Source organism: Alosa sapidissima, chromosome 3 (assembly GCF_018492685.1).
Source record: "Alosa sapidissima isolate fAloSap1 chromosome 3, fAloSap1.pri, whole genome shotgun sequence".
Classification (NCBI taxonomy): domain Eukaryota; kingdom Metazoa; phylum Chordata; class Actinopteri; order Clupeiformes; family Clupeidae; genus Alosa; species Alosa sapidissima.
In genome coordinates this window covers 23770489-23791039 of record NC_055959.1, presented here as the reverse complement: position 1 = coordinate 23791039, position 20551 = coordinate 23770489, and the positions used below count along the sequence as shown (strand labels likewise).

The 20551-nt window shown below is 43.9% G+C and overlaps 2 protein-coding genes across 4 annotated transcripts; one reads left to right on the top strand and one right to left on the bottom strand.

The window, feature by feature from the left end:
* Positions 1 to 144: 144 nt before the first annotated feature.
* On the top strand, positions 145 to 6362 carry LOC121704633 (60S ribosomal protein L3-like). The gene is made up of 10 exons (XM_042085019.1): positions 145 to 225; positions 967 to 1159; positions 1594 to 1762; positions 2340 to 2475; positions 3855 to 4041; positions 5082 to 5242; positions 5359 to 5460; positions 5674 to 5769; positions 5987 to 6106; positions 6217 to 6362. Exons 1-10 carry the CDS (start codon positions 223 to 225, stop codon positions 6277 to 6279), a joined length of 1230 nt encoding a protein of 409 aa, XP_041940953.1. The 5' UTR covers positions 145 to 222; the 3' UTR covers positions 6280 to 6362.
* A 217-nt stretch (positions 6363 to 6579) lies between these two features.
* LOC121704631 (testis-expressed protein 2-like) lies at positions 6580 to 19840 on the bottom strand. 3 transcript variants are annotated; one of them, XM_042085016.1, is made up of 13 exons: positions 19609 to 19840; positions 19339 to 19511; positions 15728 to 17169; positions 14331 to 14531; positions 13751 to 14054; positions 13107 to 13309; positions 12595 to 12744; positions 11631 to 11730; positions 10535 to 10667; positions 9497 to 9634; positions 9103 to 9312; positions 8814 to 8934; positions 6580 to 7406 (listed from the first exon to the last, which is right to left on the bottom strand). In XM_042085016.1, exons 3-13 carry the CDS (start codon positions 16961 to 16963, stop codon positions 7248 to 7250), a joined length of 2955 nt encoding a protein of 984 aa, XP_041940950.1. In that variant the 5' UTR covers positions 16964 to 17169; positions 19339 to 19511; positions 19609 to 19840; the 3' UTR covers positions 6580 to 7247. The 3 variants fall into 3 exon arrangements, with proteins under 3 accessions (XP_041940950.1, XP_041940951.1, XP_041940952.1); XM_042085017.1 differs by having other exon boundaries at positions 15728 to 17166; positions 19339 to 19840; XM_042085018.1 differs by lacking the exon at positions 19339 to 19511.
* Positions 19841 to 20551: the final 711 nt, after the last annotated feature.

Sequence of the window (20551 nt, the reverse complement as noted above, 5' to 3'; positions counted from 1 at the left end):
TAGTCAGCTTCACTGAACCTAAAGATCTTTGCAGAGTAGCACCCCCTTTCCCCTCCCCAAATTTAGCATCATCATAACTTGGCACTGAAGGTGGTTTGAAAATTAACACCGCTCCTTGGCTGTGCCAACCACCAGATTAAGTGCATATCGTCTTAGGTATGACTTTCAGTTCTGCACTTGCTCCTGTCTCTTTGCACCTCAGCCAGGAAAGCGTGCACAACTATGGTTAGTCGTTCTCCTTTCTTCTCCTTCCTTTCCTAGAGTCACTCAGATATACCATTATCAACTCTGAAGGGTTTAGTATATTGGAATATGTGTGTGATGTTTGTCCTTTTATTACTCCTTAAAGAGACAATCTAAAAATATTGATTCCCTGACAGGGGGACTTCTGATTTGACAGTTGTTACGGTCTGTGCATGTGTGTACCTCGTGGCATGGAGTCTTGTGAACCTGTCGATTCGTTTCTCTAGTAGAGTCAACAAGTAAAGAGGAAACCGCACATTTTGTGTGAATGAACATACTTGGTCAAGATTATTAAATAGGTTGAATGTGATTATGCTTAAGGGAATGCTAAAAACATAACCTAAAACTAATAACGGAAGCTCAGCCAGTAAAAGATTTGTATTGTAAAAATGTTGCCATAATTATCTTCATTACCTTCTTTACTTTCTTTTAAGCTGTATTTCAAACTAGAGGGACATAGCACACCTATGTTCCTATTATTATGTTGACCCCTAATAAATAGAATAATTTAAAATAACTGTTAAGGTGAGAATCTCACTTTCTGCATATATGAACAAAATAAAATGACTTCATTATGACACTATACACTATACTAGAGTTACACCTTGGCCTTGCTGAAAGGAAGGCTATATAATTGCTCAGGTGTGTCTCTGTCTGTATGTCAGGTGATGGATGAATGAATACAATGAATATTTATCATCTGATTTGTTTTGTTTATAATAGTCTCATCGTAAATTCCATGCCCCTCGTCATGGGCACATGGGCTTCCTGCCCCGTAAGCGCAGCCATAAGCACAGGGGGAAGGTGCGCACCTGGCCTAAGGATGACCCCAGCAAACCTGTCCACCTCACCGCCTTCATGGGTTACAAGGCTGGCATGACCCATACTCTGAGAGAGATGCACCGCACAGCCATGAGTACGTAAAATGCATTCCTAATGAGAACCCATACCCAGTCATGCTATTAAATCATTGTTCCATTTAATGTAATATGAATGAAGATAGTCTCTAAACAGAGATTCCTATGCGCAGCCAGTCAACAGGTGCGGGCTGGTAGCAGAAATGTATGAATGAAGATTCAAGTATTAACCACCACATTACTTTTTTATTGTTAGCTCAGTCACTTAATGCGATGTGCAGTGGCTAATACTTGATCTTCATAGAAGGAGATGGACTGGCACATTTTGCTCCATCAATTCAATATAATCATCAATATCAATATGTCATTGTTAACACCTAAATCACGTGGTTTGACAGAACTAATTCAATGGAAATTCTTGGAGTGGAACGCCACTGGCAGGTCAAGAATGACTTTGTCATGTGCTGTTTGGGTATCTTCTTCCGTCTCTTAGAGCAGTCCAAGCGTGAGGAGGTGGAGGCGGTCACCATCATTGAGACACCCCCTATCGTGGTCGTGGGAATCGTTGGATATATCAGCACCATAAGGGGCCTGCGCAACTTCAAGACAGTCTTCGCTGAGCATATGAGTGATGAATGCCGACGCAAATTCTACAAAAACTGGTGTGTCCGTCATAGCAAAATTCAGTTTTATATTCAGTGTGCGTTGGTGGAATATTTTTACGTCATCTTTGATCATTTAAAGCAGTTAAGTGCAAATTGTATAATGATCTGGTTTAAAGCTGGCCAAATGTTTAATTTAATTTAGACTGAATCCATTATTCTTCTTTTCACATGTTATTTATTCACTATTCTAATAGTCTCATTGTGTTGTTTTTATTCACTTATTATTCACGAATCTTCTTGTCAATATTAAGTATATATGATCCCGTGAGGGAAATTTGGTCTCTGCATTTATCCCAATCCGTGAATTAGTGAAACACACACAGCACACAGTGAACACACAGTGAGGTGAAGCACACACTAATCCCGGCGCAGTGAGCTGCCTGCATCCACAGCGGTGCTCGGGGAGCAGTGAGGGGTTAGGTGCCTTGCTCAAGGGCACTTCAGCCGTGCCTACTGGTCGGGGTTCGAACCGGCAACCCTCCGGTTACAAGTCCGAAGCGCTAACCAGTAGGCCACGGCTGCCCCCATTAAGTTTAAATATTAAGTCATTTTCATACCACTGAACCTCCTTCAGGTACAAGAGCAAGAAGAAGGCCTTCACAAAATACAGCAAAAAATGGCAAGATGAGGTGGGCAAGAAGCAGCTGGAGAAGGACTTTGACGCCATGAAGAAATACTGCTCCGTCATCCGCGTCGTAGTGCACACCCAGGTACAGTGGGCCCAACTGCTTGTATTGGATAGAATCCCTATTTCACCACATATCTTTAGATCTACAGGTCATCAGCTGAGAAGGTCCAGGTGCATTTCTGACAGAAATATTGAATCAAATACTTATTTTATTAAATTAATTTAATTTTAAAGCATTGGTTTAGATAATAAACTATGATTAGTTTCATGACCCTTGGTATTTTGTCTCTCCTGTGCCTGCTCGATCCGGTTGACCTTATTCAAGTCTGCTCGGAAATGGTAAAAACAGGACGTTTTGGCCTTCATGGGTCCCTGCATGGTTGAATCCTCCTTAGGGGCTTCTCAGGTGCTCCAATGAGCTGTTTATGTGGACAGCTGACATATAGTCCTTCTTGTTCCTTGGACATGTGTCAGAAAGATTACAACTCATGTCGCCTCCCTCTCAGCACCCCTCCCCCTCCCCAAGCCCCACCCAAACTCGTCTAGCTCAATGGTGTGAATGGGGATGGGATATCGTATGGCAGTTTAAAAATAAATTTTCTTAGGAGACTCTGGCAAGTCCTCCGGCAAAGGTCTCCAGAGAGCCATTACACTTCAGATAGGATGGGACAGGGAAATGTTCATTAGAGTTCAACTTCTGTTGGGTCTAAGTATATATACTTTTTTGATCCCGTGAGGGAAATTTGGTCTCTGCATTTAACCCAATCGGTGAATTAGTGAAACACAAACAGCACACAGTGAACACACAGTGAGGTGAAGCAGACACTAATCCCGGAGCAGTGAGCTGCCTGCTACAATGGCGGCACTCGGGGAGCAGTGAAGGGTTAGGTGCCTTGCTCAAGGGCACTTCAGCCGCGGCCCACTGGTCAGGGCTCGAACCGGCCACGATTTTAATTAAAATTAGAGCACAATTTCTTAAAATTAGCACACAATTTAGTAAAGAGAGCACATGACTTAGTTAAATGAGCGCACGGTCACTTGATATACAAAACAACTCTTGCAATGACGCCTCCTGAGCTCCGGGTGTGTGTGTGTGTGTAAATGTCTAGGCCAGGGTTTGTAGGCAGGAGGACTTCATATCAGATTTCTATATCATAACAAAGCAGAGCTAGAAGTAGCAAGAGTGTTTGCAAGTATTAGGATTATTTTCTGAAGACCAGGCAGGGATTTCTTTCAGTCCAAGGCAGAAGCACCATTGTCATATGCATACGCTTTAGCATGCGTCAAATGTGTATGCACTTACCTGAAATGTTTGTAATAGATGTCTATGTGTCTGTTCGTATTTGTGTAAGTTTACACTCTCCATTGTGCACCTCAACATATTTTATTCATATATGTGTACACACAGTATATGTATGTGTGTGTGTGTGTGTGTGTGTGTGTGTGTGTGTGCGCGCGCAGATGCGATTGCTACCTCTTAGGCAGAAAAAAGCCCACCTGATGGAGGTGCAGCTGAATGGAGGCACTATAGCGGAGAAGGTAGACTGGGCGATAGAGCGGCTGGAGCAATCTGTTCCTGTGGCTTCTGTCTTCAGTCAAAACGAGTTGATTGATGTCCTTGGTGTTACCAAGGGTCACGGTTTCAAAGGTAGGCTGGGTTGGGAAACTGTTTCACTTGATGTTGTGACAGATAACAACACCCAATGTGTATTTAGGCATTAACGGCAAACCCATTCACATTGCCTATTTGTCACTACCATTAAGTAAATAGTTGACATAGTTAGTAAATCTATAGATCAACATAATATGTTGCACAGTAGCTATAGGTTCTGGTACAGTAAAATGTCATCCTGCATGTGGTGTGTATTGTATAGTAGATAGATAGATACTTTATTGATCCCCAGGGGAAATCCCCCCAAGGTATCATACAGACAACACACACACATTCACTAACAGCAGAAAAAGTAATTAAAAGTATATAATATAAGAACACAACTAAGCAATAAGGACAGTAGAAGATAAAGAATATACTAAAATACAAATTATACTAACCCTAATCTAAATCAATTCTAAAAACAGTATCCACATAGTGGTGATTAATCAATCAAGAGGCGCTTGCAATGACTGAGCCTGTGATAGTGTATATATATAAGTATATATACTCTTTTGATCCCGTGAGGGAAATTTGGTCTCTGCATTTATCCCAATCCGTGAATTAGTGAAACACACTCAGCACACAATGAACACAGTGTGGTGAAGCACACACTAATCCCGGCGCAGTGAACTGCCTGCAACAACAGCGGCGCTCGGGGAGCAGTGAGGGGTTAGGTGCCTTCTTCAAGGGCACTTCAGCCGTGCCTACTGGTCGGGGTTCGAACCAGCAACTCTCCGGTTACAAGTCCAAAGTGCTAACCAGTAGGCCACGGCTGCCCCCGCAACTGTTCTGTTGCAAGAACAGGGCACTACTCTGCAAAAACAGTTTCTTCAAATGTTTTGACAATAGAATCTCCATAATCTGGGCCAGTACTGGACCAGACAAAAAAACAACAACATTATACTATGTACTTTCAAACTGTCAACAACACTGGAATGTGCAAAATAAGTGTTATGAATCGTCCTGTGAATGTCCATATGAGAACTGTATGGTGTGGTTGGGATGCCCCTATTTCCTCATTCCTCCCTGGTCAGGTGTGACGAGCCGCTGGCACACCAAGAAGCTTCCCAGGAAGACTCACAAAGGTCTCCGCAAGGTGGCATGTATCGGCGCCTGGCATCCCGCCCGCGTGTCCTACACTATCGCCCGCGCCGGCCAGAAAGGATACAACCACCGCACAGAGCTCAACAAGAAGGTGGGACTGACCAGTGCACCTTCATGTGTCTGAGTTAAGATGACTGTAAGGCTGGTGAGGGTAATCTCTGTGAGTGATCAACTCATCAACGTGTTTATCGCGTTCCTGTGCTGTAGATATACCGTATTGGAAAAGGGGTCCATGTTCAGGATGGCAAAGTGATCCGCAACAACGCCTCCACAAATTATGACACCACTCAGAAGACCATCACCCCAATGGTATTGAAACAAACTGCATACTGGTATTGTATATCAAACTGGACACAGCATTATGCACTTTCTCAATGTCCTTTAGCAAACAGAAAAAGAAAACAGAACAAATTACTCTGTAAATCTTTGTTATGATTTAAAGGCCTTCAGAGAAGCAAAAACAATGGCTTCACAGACAGCTCTCACTCCTTTCCCAACTCTCTCTCTGCTTGTCTCACCTAGGGTGGATTCCCACACTACGGAGAAGTCAACAATGATTTCTTGATGCTGAAAGGCTGTGTGGTTGGCACCAAAAAACGTGTCCTTACTCTCAGAAAGGTATGAGGTGTATATTTATTATTCAAAATATGAGATTATTAAATACCAAAATAAACAACAATACTAATAAAAGATTGTGTATATATAAAAATGTCTCAGACAAATTACCTTATTAGACAATTGTTGGTTGTGGACCAGCTATAATATAGCTTTTGAAAATCTGGCTGTGTAGCGTTTGACTGACTGGGCCATTCCTGTCTGTTATTCGTTTCCTCAGTCTCTCCTTGTGCACACATCACGTAAGGCTAAGGAAGAAATCGAGCTCAAGTTTATTGACACCACGTCTAAGTTTGGCTTTGGACACTTCCAGACTGCACAGGAGAAGAGGGCGTTTATGGTAAGAGAAACACAGCATCTTTGTCCAGTGGGGTCAGCATTGTTTCATAAGTCTCACAGGATCCACAGCAACAGTGTCCATCCATCTCCTCTCTTCCCACTCTCCCACAGGGTCCACTGAAGAAAGATGCCCTGAAGAAACAACCAGAAACGAAGACTGATGAGCTGGACTGAGAATACAGTACAAAGGAAATGTCTGACCAGAAGAACAAAATACATCAAATACAAACAACAATAAATATTGTATTTACCAAACAGTTGCTGTTTCACGGTTATCAGTTAGGGAATGGTGATTGAACTACATTATTATCTTGAACATTATGCACTAGTTACTAGTTTTATCTACCAATTATTTCTGCTAGTTTTATCTCCCTATCTCCCAATTCATTTTGATGGCATATTGCAATCCTGTTCTGATACCCTGCAGGAATTTAAGAACAGCTTAAATATATACTACCAAGTTTCAGTATTTTTAGTGCAAGTCCGTTGCCTTTTAGCTAGTGAGTGATTCTTTTAGACCAAATCATCATACTACTGCTGCTTTCATCTGCCAAGGCCTCAGTTCACTTAAGGAATTATTTGTTGCTTTGAGCGCTAGGCATTCCTAAATAATGGAAACGCTGAAATGGAAAATAATTTATTGAACATAGTCAATCGACAAGATACATCCAAGAATGTACATTTATATACGTCATTCACATTTTGCCTGTTACACAAAACAGACTAGTCAGGCAGTACAAATGACATGCAGATCTGCAAGCTGCTTCTCAATGAAACCAAGGGGGCAAACAGGGAATAAAAGTGCTCTTCTCTGTCCTCTAGTGGACAGTGGACACAAGACAACCTTTCCTGACTGATCTCAGTGACCCAAACTCTGTCCTTGCGGAGGCCATGCTAGGCTTTATAAACCAACCATTTCAGCTTCATTAGACTGGTATAGACTTCTATCCTCTATCTGCATTTCATATGTACAACATGGTTCTGTCACTTCCTCACTGATGTGATGGCACACCAGGACACATGTTGGTACATGGTCATCAAAGTCCAAGCCCTTTGACCAGCAGGTTCTAGAGAAACCCTCATGGTGCCTCAAGTCAGAGGCACTGGTCACTTCGTTTTTAACGAGGACTCATCTGTCCATCTCACTCCGAACCAAAGCTGTCCTCCCTGCTTCCCTGCAAGTCCACTGACGACTTCTGGGAGCACTGGGATGTAGAATCGTGGGATGCTGGAGGATTGTCCACTGCAGGGGTCATGAGAGGCAAATAGAGGTCGTCCATGTTTGGCATGACGAAGACTTTCTGGATTGTGTGACAGAAGCGAGAAAGTGAGGTGAGAGAGAGTGACAATGGGAGGAGAGTCTCCCAAAGGAAGCTGAGTACAGAATAATTTACATTAAACTCTAAACAAAACACTTCTTTCCAAACCAATAGTTGTACATATGCTGCATTTGTATTAATATCTACTAATCTAAACACTTCATTCTTCTAGACCAGTGTTTCTCAAAGTGTGGTCCGCAAGCTATCCCAAGTGGTATGCGAGCAGACATGGTAAAATACTAGATATTGAATACTAGATGAAAATATGACCGCCGCCCAGTCCAGGACATTTTTTCCTCAAAAATAAATCACGCCGAAAGGCCTATATGATTCTAACTGTCTCACTAAATTGCATTATCCACACTCAATTCTCACTGGTATCTGCTAGACAACAAGTACCAAAACATGATTAGTTCATAGATTTCACATGTAAAATTTATTTTATACAACCCCACCTCCATCTTGCCTGTTCATAATTCTGAGAAATTCTTGAATTGTGTGCATGTGTGCATGTTTATGTTATGTGTGTGTGTGTGTGTGTGTGTGTGTGTGTGTGTGTGTGCGGGCTTGTGTGTGTGCCTGCGTATGTGCCTGTGTATGTGCCTGTGCATGCATGCGTACATATGTCTACTGTGTGAGTCATACGTATGATTACTGTGAATGTATGTGTGTGTGTGTATCTGTTTGTGCACATAAAATGGGTTAACATGACCCCTGAAGGCAAACATAAAAAAAATGGTCCTCCTAAACCCTACGGTTCTTGAGATATTCACAGAAAACTGTGTCTGCCCTACCCTCCTTTCGGGGGGTCCAGTACAGCGGGGGGGCTACAGATCAAAACGAAAAACGATGGTTCCATGCTATCCATGTGGGGTTACATGCCCACCAAGTTTCGTTTACCCCGGTCTTTCAGTGTCCCGGGAATCCTTGACGGAAATTTGGGCATGTGAAAAAAAAAAAAAAAAAATCTGACTAAACCTATATGACCGCCGCTTCGCTGCGCGGCGGTCATAATAATATATATGAGTTGTTTGCAATGTTGAACCAACTTGTATCTAAATCCAAACAGTTCTGCAACATGCCTATGTAAAATACGCCAGTTTAAATTATCTGTTAATCCTCTGACACAATAAGCAAGGTGAGTAAGCCTATTGTGTAATATACTGTTAAAGTAGGTCTACTTTTTTTTTTTAGCTAGGTGGTCCGTGAGGATTTTTGTATTGGTTAAGTGATCCTTGGTCTGTAAACGTTTGAGAAACACTATTCCAGACCGACTTCAACAATTGATGATAAACATTCTGATGAGGGGGCTTTGTTGCTAAGGCTAAAGTGATGTTGAGGGTGTGATGCTGAGGTGGGTGGCTGTCTGGTGAGAGGAGTTGGACTGACCTGAAATTCACACTGTAGCTTCCTCTCAATCCACTCAGTGACATGAGTGAAAGTGACCTCTCTCTCCCCCAGCATTGGCCGCACACGCAGGTCCAGTCGGGGAGGCACACGGAAACTATACCTGCGTGCACACACGCACGCAGACACACACACACACACACACACACACACACACACACACACACATTTGGATAGAATCCCACATGATCTGAAATGAGTATTTGTTACAGACCTTAAGATACTAAATATCTATTATTTTGTTTTATTCACACCAACACTGAGACTGTACCATATTCTGTCAGTAGGGGGAGGAGGAATGTTGACAGCCAGGGTTCCTGACAGTTCTAGGACCTCCACCGTGAGGAGTAACGGTGTGTTTGAGACTTCAGCGATCTTCTTTTTGATGTACTCATTTTCAGTGGCTTTCTGGAAGTATTTGGATTTGGCAATCTTGTCCACAAAGCGCAGGAACCTTCTGCCTGTGCTTCCCCCTGCATGGCTGTATGGTGCAGACAATAGGGACACAGACTTCATATCAAATCTTACTAACTGTGCCAACACGTCTGTTCACCCCATCACATTCTTTTCCAATTGTCCCTAGTTGTTACCCAAGACAAGCTCTCCATTGCAGTCTAGCCCTCTGGTGTACTTGGGAATCAACAGGAGGTCAAGTGGATAATTACCCGTCTGCACCTGGAGGGGTGCCCTTATCTCCCAGAGTTCCTTGGGGCTCAGCTGGCATGACTTCCTCTTCATCAGAGGAGCCAGCGCTGGAGGACTCTTCGTCGCTGTCGGCTAACATAGACAGCCGGGGATTAGAGCTGGCAGCGGGAGAGAGAGCCCATTAGTGGGGCAGTACACACACACACACACACACACACACATGCACAGACACACTCGCATGCGTGCGTGCAGACACACATACACGCACACACTCACAAACACACACATTCCTTATGAGGGATGAGACCACTCACATAGTGCTGGCAATGATAACAGTAGTAAAAAATATACATTTATGATCCACTTACTAAGCTTGCGTTAGAACTGTAGAGTTTGCTTTTTGCTTGAATCACTGAATTTAACCTACCGAGCATCTCTTTTGTTCCAATTACATAGCAAAGTCCTCCAATAGTCTAAAAAAAGGGCTACCAGACAATGAGACAGGATGAGTTGGCGATAGGGTAAGAAGAGTGATTTGTAAGAGCAGTTTGTCACTGGTGTGCGTTCAGAGGCACTAGGAGAGGATTGAACAGGGAGAGGTAGTGGGGAGCAGAAAGACTTCTCCTTCTTGAAGTCAGTCCTGGTCATTGATCACTGTCCTTGTGCCTTTGCTGCAGCTGGCTATCTTCCAGAGCTCACTGCAAAGGAGGAGAATGGGAGGGCCTACATGTCCCTGCCCAGTTTCATACATCTAAACATACACACACACACACACATACACACACACGTGCACTTACGCACACAAACATGGGCATACTGCCATGCACGAACACACATACAGTGCACTTAGGTAATCACAGCAGGAGTGTGAGTGATGCTGTGCTGAAAGCAGATCTCCATGTCCCACTTCAGGAACAAGTAAGATGAAGGTTACTTGATAAAGAGGAAGGAGAAATGTCTTTGCTAATCCCTTTCTCCAGGTCAAGTCTGAGCACTACTGGGGAACACAATGGCAAGTTTGCTCTGCAGTGTTCGTTCGCACGCACCACATACTGTACCTCAAATGACTTGTCTCTGGGATGGTATCTGCCTCACTCACACTCTCTCTGCCTAACTTGCACAGGTCCATCTTGGTTTCTAAGGTCATTTGCAGAGAACCAGCATAGACTATCTCCATCTCAAGCCACAGTCCTAAGAGTGAGAGAGAGAGAGAGAAAGAGAGAGGGTGAGAGAGAGAGAGAAAGAGAGGGAGAGAAAGAGAGAGGGAAAGAAAAAGAAAGGGAAAGAGAGGGAGAGAGAGAGAGAGAGAGAGAGAGAAAGAGAGATGGAGAGAGAGAGAGAGGGCTGGGCATAACTACATTTTGAATGCTTAAATGTAAACTTTTATTACAGTGGATTTCCAGCAAATTATACCACAAACTACACAAACTAAATCAAGCCAATAATTGAAACACACACATATTGCAGTAGGTAATGTATGTACAGTAGGTGATTCTTTTGAACAATCTACATTATAAACACGCGCTATTTTTTACAGAGACATGCTTGTGTTGGTCTGATCTGTAGAACATTTCAATGACTCATGTGTGACATTACACTGGTTTACATTTGGTTACTTAAAATATAAAACAGAAACTTAAAACTAAAAGTTACTTTGACATCATTTTGTTTGTTATGATTTAACTAAACAAAAACAATTTGGAAATAAGTCATGCAAAAAAAAAACCCCCACTAAGTATGGGACATATCCAGCTCATTATGAGATTAAATGAGGAAGTGTAAGCAGATTACCGAGGCCTATTGTCAAGCAACAATAGGCCTGCATTAAAGAGCCATCTAATCCGTAAATGAGATTAAAGAGGAGCTGTTGACGTGACATGAGCGACGGTGAGTGTGGCGGACGGGTGGAAACTACTGATGGCTTGACTGGCCTTGAAATCGCCTGCCTAGAATACTGCCAAGGGACAGATGAAGGCTACATATGAAAATGAAATAATGTCCTTTTTTTTAAAATACAAACTTGCTGTGCTGTAGATACTTACCAATTGTAGTGTAAAGCTATATTTATACACTGTACACTGTATATACTGTGTATATTATATGATATGATATGATATGAGAAAGGTCTCATACAGTATATGCATATCCACTCACCTCTGTGGTCCACTGATGGCTTGGAGGTGCTCAACACCTGAGGCAAGCAGGTCCCCATATCCAGCTCAGCCAGTGTAAGCTCGTTCATGAAGTATGGCAACTGCACAGGGACAAACATTTTGCTGAATTTACAAACCAATTGCGGTGTTACTGTGAAAGTAGTTTGTCAGCATACAACAAGAGAGAACCTGTTGTGACTGAGAGATAGATGGCAGCTTGAATATATGACAGCCTGTTGAGTAAAATTGATGAGGGTGTCTCTTCACATTGCATAAATGATCTACAGTACCAGCTGTTGACAACACCTGATTTGACATGAGGTTATAGCAGCACAGAAACATAGTCATGAATTAAAGACGATAACATAAAGATGATCCACATAAGCAACAAACACACCAACACCTCCTATCAAGCAGAAGTTATACACATGAATAGCCAGTGGTCCTGGAGCTGAGGACTCATTATCACAGGCATCTGACTCATTCAGAACTTTGTAAAAGGAACCACAGCAAATGACACAGAAGCAATAGACCTTTCTATTCTCCTCTACCTCAAGGCTACAGTGGAATACTTCATCACAAAAATGTGTGTTCTCCAGTAACAATGTCACCGTCACCTGTAATTGCTGATGACTTCCTCTGTGCGTGTCTGATGGAACAGAAGTCTCTATAGGGCAATTTGAACTGCACTGACCTTCAGTTCTGGCTGCTATACAAAAGCCTGGCTCTCTATGGCATGCTTGGGACTGTGCCTATTTTCATAGTTTAACCTGGCAAATGAAAGGATGTGGCCAAAAGGTGCTACAATACTGTGAACATCAACTGCCACACAAATGAAGCATAATTTCACCATAATGAAGGCTATTTTTTAAGATAAATGGAGGGAATTTCAATGACTGAATATGAAAACAGCGGCAGAGATACTCAAGTGTGGCTCTTGAGTGGTGGCTGCTGGAATCTCTCACCCTGATCTTGGTAAGCTTCTTCTGGACCTTGTGGGCGACCAGGTCGGCCCAGTAGCGCTCTCGTAGGAAGTCCCAGAATATCCTCCCCAGCATGGCGTTGACCCAGGCAGGCTCTAAATCCCCAGGGCCCAGACCAGGGTCGCTGGAGAACTGCTCAGAAAACAAAAGACACCATGCACATTATTTTGAGACCTGTCTTAAGGTTGTCAATGTTTAGTTATTAATCTACCCTGATATTATGTAACATTTTCTAACATTTTGTCTCTTTTGAAGCTGAAATGTATATTGTAGTTAAGACCCAGAGGGCAGACTCTGATGGCTCACATGCTAAATTTAGCACAGCAACTCATCTCTGTAAGCAGGCTATGCTGAGGAGAATTTTCCCATGTAAGTGATGATTCAGCTGCAGAAAGGACTTCTTTATTTCATTAATTCATACTGCTCTGACAGTTACAGTATTATGTGATTTTGTAAAACTACTGATATCTCTTAACGATCTGGATAATGCTCACCCTCTTTCTGATCTGTGGGCTTCCTGAGTCACTGTGGCTGGGGCTGGGTGTGGGGCTACCACTCCTGCACACAAAGTGGGCCATGTAGGAGTCGTAGTCCAGCAAAACCTTCTCTCGCATGGCACCGGAGACCTCTTTCAGGCCCAGCATGGAGGACAGGTCCTCGGTGCTGCCCTGGCTTGATCCACCACCACTACACACCTCTAAAAGAGGCCAAGAAAAGAGAAGTAATTTAACTGGAGAAAAGAGTAAGGGTAGATGTATCAGAACATAGCAAGATTGACTCTTCAGTGTCAGCTACAAAAGCAACAAAGATAATCCAGATTTCCAGTCCTTTTTATCATAATGTAGTGACCGGCTGTCAATCATCAGCGTGCCCGCGCTATGTATAACCCCGGGCATGCTGATGGTTGGCAGTCTGGCGAGAGGGGGCGGACCCCCAGGGATAAATGTGACGGGTTGTGGAAGTTCTCACTCTCTTGATGATCTGGGCCAGGCACGGGCCACTGAGTTCTAATGCCTGTTTATTGTGTTGTGTATGAGATAACAAATCACTGGCATTTTTTTGTGAGACATTACAATAGTATTATCCAGTCATGCCCATATTGCTTGGGAGTCTCTCTACTCAGTCTACCAGCGCTCACCAGTCTGTGACTCATCCTGACGGAGCTTGCCCTGGATGTCTCCTTTGGACGCCGATAGGAAGTGCTGAAACCACTCTTCCTTTTCTCTTCCTGTGCGACCGAAGAGGTAGAGTGTGGTGGGGAGATCACGCTCAGAGTCTGATAGTAGTGGATGCTTATCTCCTTTCTCCTCATCCTCCCCCTCCATGGCGTGCCCTACCATACCCTCCTCTCTGCTCTCTGCTCCTTCTGCTAGGATGAGACAGATGGGATATTTCTTGTTCCAGATTCGCTTTCGAGCCAGGGCAGAGGGCAACAGAAAGACCTGGTGAGCCCATAAGGAAAATGGCAAGCAGAGCAATATGAGAAGACACATTAAAACAAATTACTATATTGAATATAGCTACCAACCCATGGCTAAAATGGCTCAAATTAATTAATTGGTAATTGAGTTCAGCATGTTAAGCTAAAATCAGTTGAATGTCTCATATGTGATTGATAACCAAACAAATTGGCTGAATACTGAGTTTAGCGTGCTAATTCTGAAATTAGCTGAATCCAGTCCATGTCACAAGAGACAATAGCAAAAGCGTAGCCTCACCTTGCTGTTGGCCAGCTGGAATGTGCGTGTGTGAGTGAACACTGCCTCATGAAGGGGCTCGTTGAAGGTTGCCCTGCGGGGGATGTTGCTGCGCGGGTAGGACAAGCGCAGACACGAGCCATCCAGTGTGGCGTATACAGAGTGAGTGAGTGAAGGCTGATATGTCTCTGGGTCATAGGCATCCATTGCATTCATCCAACCCTGCACCCCAAAACAGAGACAGACTTTAGAGTTCCATATCAGGACATCGCTACAATGAAGCATACATGTAGATGTCAACAGAACTAGCAGACCATTCACAACAGAACTTTTCAGTCAATTTTACATTCTGTTCAGCAGAATGTAAAATGACAAATGATAAGTTACTGTTCCCTGTTCAAATTCTCCATTTCACATTAAAGTAAAAGAGCACATGGGTCCTCTAATACCACTTACTGTAAGTGTGAATTCAATTTGCATCTGGTATCTGTGTAGTGTAACCATACAACACTATCTGGAAGTGTCAAGCATAACATGAAACACTTTTTCTGCTCAGACATGCAGAGTACTCAAAACCCAGAGACATTGTGTCTGTCAGTAGGTCTGTGTTGGAGCCTAAAATCCCATAGTGTTCCATTAGGTTTTCTTAGCTCATTGAGAACTAATTGACTTAAAGGCAATGAAAATCCCCAATTGAACTTGAAAGGTTAATCATTCCGTTTGTTGTCTTGATCTCGTTTCAGAGGACACAGAGGACAACAGGTCTGTTTGCGTGCTAATGTTGTGCTACAATGTCCAGTAGACCTTCAGCAGATGCTAGTTTGGCATCTTGGCAGGTAGCTGTAATCACTCTAAAAAGCCTCTGCCCTGGAGGAGAGAGGATGACAGGAAAATGCACATGCAGCAGTTCTGATCTGGGACCAGCTCCTCAATGTTTACATTAGGGGAAGAGAATGGTTGGTAAGCAGCATGGGTTGGGACACTGCTGCTGCATTTCATCTTTCCACTCAGACATATATAACAATTCTACTGATAAAAAGACTTAAACAGGAAATGGTTGAGGAAATTGAGACCTTCAGGGGGATAAATGTTCTTCTCTGAGAGGGAAAGCTCAAGATGAATCACACACAACAGGCCCAAGAGGCACTGTGCATTTAGCTGGAGCTGATTTCAGCACTAATCAGCATCTGACCCAATACTGACAGAATTAAGTAGATGCACAGATTCATTCCAAAACTGCTGTACGAAGGCAGAAATGCAGACACTACGGCTTGCTGAAATTTTAGACCAGACGTTTTCATTTAAGCTAACTATTTATGGGTATTTCTGAGCATTTTCCAGAAAGTCCATCCATCAGATTAATGTGTGCTGCAAGCAAAAGGCTTAGAGCATTTATACATTATTGTGAATACACAAACCTGTAGGAGTCCTTGATCGGTATGGGTTTTACTGAGGGACTCTGTGGGCATGCTGTCGTCAGGTGAAGGTGGGGCTCGCTGAGGCAGTGGCATCCGTCTGACTGGCCGCTTTGGAGCCAGGAACATCACTGCCCATAGGCCCATCATGAACCCACAGGCGATCCCAAGGGACAGCCCTGTCAGGTAGGAGGGCAGAGGCACCACAAAGAAGGTGTACACCAGGAATCCCACACAGAAGAACCAGCGGAAGGGCCAGGAAGAGAATTGCCGCAAAGGGAACAGAGGCGGCTGAGGCTGAGGTCGAGACTGGGACTGGGATTGGGATTGGGATTGCTTTCCACTGCCACCTGCTTTGGAACTCCCCTGGACTTCTACCACTTGCATTACATCTCCAAAGGTACAGATCTCATAGCGGATGTCCTTGCCGCCCATCTTTGTGCTTCTGCGGGGGACCTCCAGGGACTGGCTGGGGTCCACCGGTGCCGTCCAGAGCTTTCTACACGGAGTGTCAAACACCGCTAGTGGGCTTCCACTTCCTACCTCTTTCTGTCCTCCACCTGCATCTTCACCCTTCACTGGAATGTTTACTCCCCCGCCGATGCCCTGGGAACTGGGTGAGTCGCCGCCAGCCTTCTGCTTAGGGCTGCCCTCGTCTCCCATCATCTTGCTGAACATGTTGAAGGGCTCTTGCATGGCCTCTGAGAACTTGCGACGGGTGTCCTCCAGCTCGGCGATGATCGAACTGCTCCTGCCGCCGCCCTCTGTGGGCGAGAGGCTGCCAGGAGAGCGGGGATCCTCCATCTGCGTCAGGGGGTCCCCTCCTGGGGGTACGTCTGGCTGAGCAACTCTGGGAGCCGGTTGGCTGAGGATAAGCTGCTTCCAGGGCTGGGGGTGGTGCAGCCTGGAGTCCGACTTGGACAGAGCGGCGGGCTCCGAGTCGTGATGGGAGATCTCAGACGAAAGGGACTTGACCAGACTGAACAGAGGCTTGGACCGAATGGTCCCCTGAGCCTCTTGGGTGGTCTCGATGTCTGAGGAAGAGGACTTCACCAGGTTGGAGAGGAGCCCTGGGGTGGAGACGGAGAGATCGGGGCTGGAGGGGGAAAGGGGCACACGGAAGCCGTGGGACCGTTGGCCAGTGTCTTCGGCTGTGGCACGCTGTCTCTCCTTGGAGAAGGACACAGAGGGACCTTCTTCATCACAATCCAGGGACAAAACGAGTTCACTGTCTTCCATGCTGCTACACCCCTTTACTGCCCGCCTCTAGATCTTAGGGCGCCTCCAGGCACTGGGTGGACAGAGTTCCAGGGAGGCAAGAGACTGAACTTGACACATGACACTCAGAGTCATGGGCTGTTTCTTTAATGTCACATGGAGTCTGCTTCATTCTCCTGCATATTGGAGACATCATTCAGCCCCAGGCAACAAAACAAGTGCACCTGCTAAACAGAGACAATACAAATATTTAGAATGGGTGAATACAGTGGATACACACATCTCAAAACTCTGACAGGACACATTTGTCTTCAGACATGACTGATGTGACAGTGACAATCAAATGCTGATAAAAACAGCCTCCGGCAGGTGGTCATGTAATTTCCTTAGGTATCCACTAGGCCTACTAATGCTTCTGTTGGTCTGGAAGCAGACGGTATCCTTCACAATATTTCACAATAGCCTTTCAGTATCAAGCCAATAGACAAAACCAAGAAATGCTAGTCATATTACAGACATGTGATACAATAGCACATTTACAAATTTACTGCAACAGCAGGCACAATGACACTAACTATAATAACTAGTAGTTACTTAGTATAGTTACTACTGTGTATTGGATACACTTAAGATTAAGTACAGTATATTTCATATATTTCAGATTATTACACAGTAGTGTCTACACATTCTCCCGCAGATTCCTTCATTGTGTATCGACTGTTTGTGTATCGTCACAGTGGTTAATTTCAATAATCATGAAGGGAAAAATAGGCCTTCCTTGAAAGCTTTACAAGAAATGCTGCTTTGGATGACGTGTGTGCCTCTCTCTTTATTTAATATGACAGAGGGATTCCAATGCCATATCTACTTGTACATTTTCATGTAAATCTCTTGGAGGGCACACCCAGTGATGTGATTCTAGCTGACAGATTACCCTGAAGAAACTTACATGTAAACCCTGATCTATCAGTACTTTGTTTTAATCTAAAAACACAACCAAAGCATGATTATACAAAAGACAAGCCTCAATATTACACGCAGGTAGAGGATTATGGAAGTATCAACCTTCAATTTCTTATCATTGTGGTAACAAATGTATTTCTCTCTCTCTCTCCTATGCAGCATCCCATGCATACTCATGCTAGGGTAAACACCTGCAGACTGCTAAGTAGTCTGCCTTACAAACACACAACCAGAGTACTGTCCCAGTCAGCACCACAGCCAACAAACCAGCATGCTATATAAGTATGCACATTCAGCTAAAAGTAACTTGAGAAGGCATTTCAAGGTATCTTTCTGAGAAACCCAGCATCAGCACTTACCATTCAACTATATGTATGTCTGAATTATTGTCTACAAAATGAATGCAAATGAACCGGTGTGTTTAAAAAACAAAAACAAATTGGCTAGTCTAGTTCATCAATTGTTTATTCAAACACTTGTCAGCATGTTTATGACATTGTCACGTCAGCCTGCACTGGCCATGATTGGCTGATGCTTTAGATGCAACCTGTCTCTAGGGGAGGTCAAGTAAATAGGCAGAGGGTATGTCAGGTGAGGTAAGCCTGAGTAGGACTGACTTTAATAGGCTTATTGTGCACAGGAACACAGTAACTAAGCAGGGCCTATTGTAAGGTACCTGGTATGGAGCAGACACATTTGTACGTTGCATTGTCCACTGTCACTAGGTCAAGAAGCAGCCTTAATCACTGGCCAAAGACTGGACCTGTCAAAGGTCAATCTGGTGCCAGCTATATGCATGCAAATATTAAGGAACAGAAAGTTCATACAGAATGTATGTTTAGGCTGCCTTGCTACTTTGTTGCTGAGGTGACTGGTTCCTGACCCTCAAACAATGAATATTTACTGGAGCCTTTATCTGACTGGCCAATAGCCATGTAGCGTTTGAGGCTTGAAGATAAGAATCAGTTTTTGTTCATTCTGACCGAATTGGCAGGACAGTGCATCTTGCCCCCTTGGCCACTGTTATTTATATCTCTGCACCTGGCTAGTGGGTGTCCAGACAGTCCCCCCTGCATGCCATGGCCATAGGCTACTCTGCAATATCATGGACACATCGCAATATCATATAATTAGGATGTACAGTAGCGTATCATATACAACGTGTATAGTTACTAGTCTGGACGACTTGCTTTAGTATAGTTTTTTTTTAGTTTATGGTAAGAAAATACAGTTGAATATTCAGATGCTTTATGAAATTCACTGGGCTACATTAAAATAAACACACACACACACACACACACACACACACTCCATGAGTTAGATGTCTGTCTACTACAGTAACAGTAATAGTGTGGTTCAGTTGTCCAGACACCGCCGTTGCAGACATGACAGCCTTAGATATGATGGTCCGTTACCATCCAGCTCATACTCACCGGAACTTTGACATCTCTGCTGTTACAAGACCATGTTGGGACAGATGCTCAAAAATACTGCAGAACTCTATCCTGATTGCTTCGCCTACAGCTTTAAAACTCACGTCGACATAGGGTATCCGATGCAGCAGTACGGGGAGTGTTTTTGAGCCCCGCACAGAAATGTAGATTCTCTGCAGTAAAGCGGCAAACCAGTGGCGATTTTTTAAACTTTTTAACGCACTAAATAAAGGTCAACATGCAACAAACAGACGTGGCATTATGCCTTACCTTAAAAGCACAAAAAACATCCCTGGCAAGTCATAGCGGAAAGATGTAAACAGTGCAACACTGTGCTGCCTCTCTTGCTTCTAGAGGAACCGAGTCGATCTAATTGCAAGGGCTGCTGCATCGCTCACTAATCTGGATTAAATCACCGTCGTCAGATAGGCTACCCTCCTTTCTGGACATTTCCAAACCTGACATCTTAGCGACCGGTTTAAAGCAATGCGTTGATTGTTAGATCACAGCACACACAGCAACTGAATGAATTTTTCGATGTCTGGAATCTTGGCAGGTTGGATGATCTGAGGCTGCAGTTTTCGTAGTTCCGACAATTTTTCCGGGGGGGGGGGGGGGGGGGGCACTTTAATGGGCTAATATACAGTATTTACAGTTTAGAGTAAACATATCGCTATGTAGATATTTCAAACATGGAAATGATCTAGCAAAACAATTAATCACATCATTGGAGACTGCCCGCGACCAGGCCATCTAGATAGAACGTTGACGATAAGTGAAGGACTACATTTAGGCCTATGATTTTTTTTATCATCTCCTAGTGCAAAGTTTAATGTCCCACACCTGCTGAAATCGCACTGCAGATATCCCTGTACCAACATGTGACTCCTGTAGATTCAAATTAAGCGTCACTGGAGTTAACTGATTCATTACGCCGAGGCGCATTGCATATCACCCACGTACATAAACAGGCTCTTTGTCAGAAATAGATCTCTGCTGCTGCGCTTTAGGCTATAGCAGAAGTGCTGATTTTGGCCTACAGTACAGCCAGGAGTAACACTCATCGCAGGGATGACCTGAATGATAGAATATATCCTAGGCATGGATTATCTTGCACTTTAGACTTGCAAGTGGACCATGCGTGAAAGAGTGAGAAAAAGGCTAGATGCCTTTTGGATGAATTAATTATTGATGCATTAATTCAATAAACTAC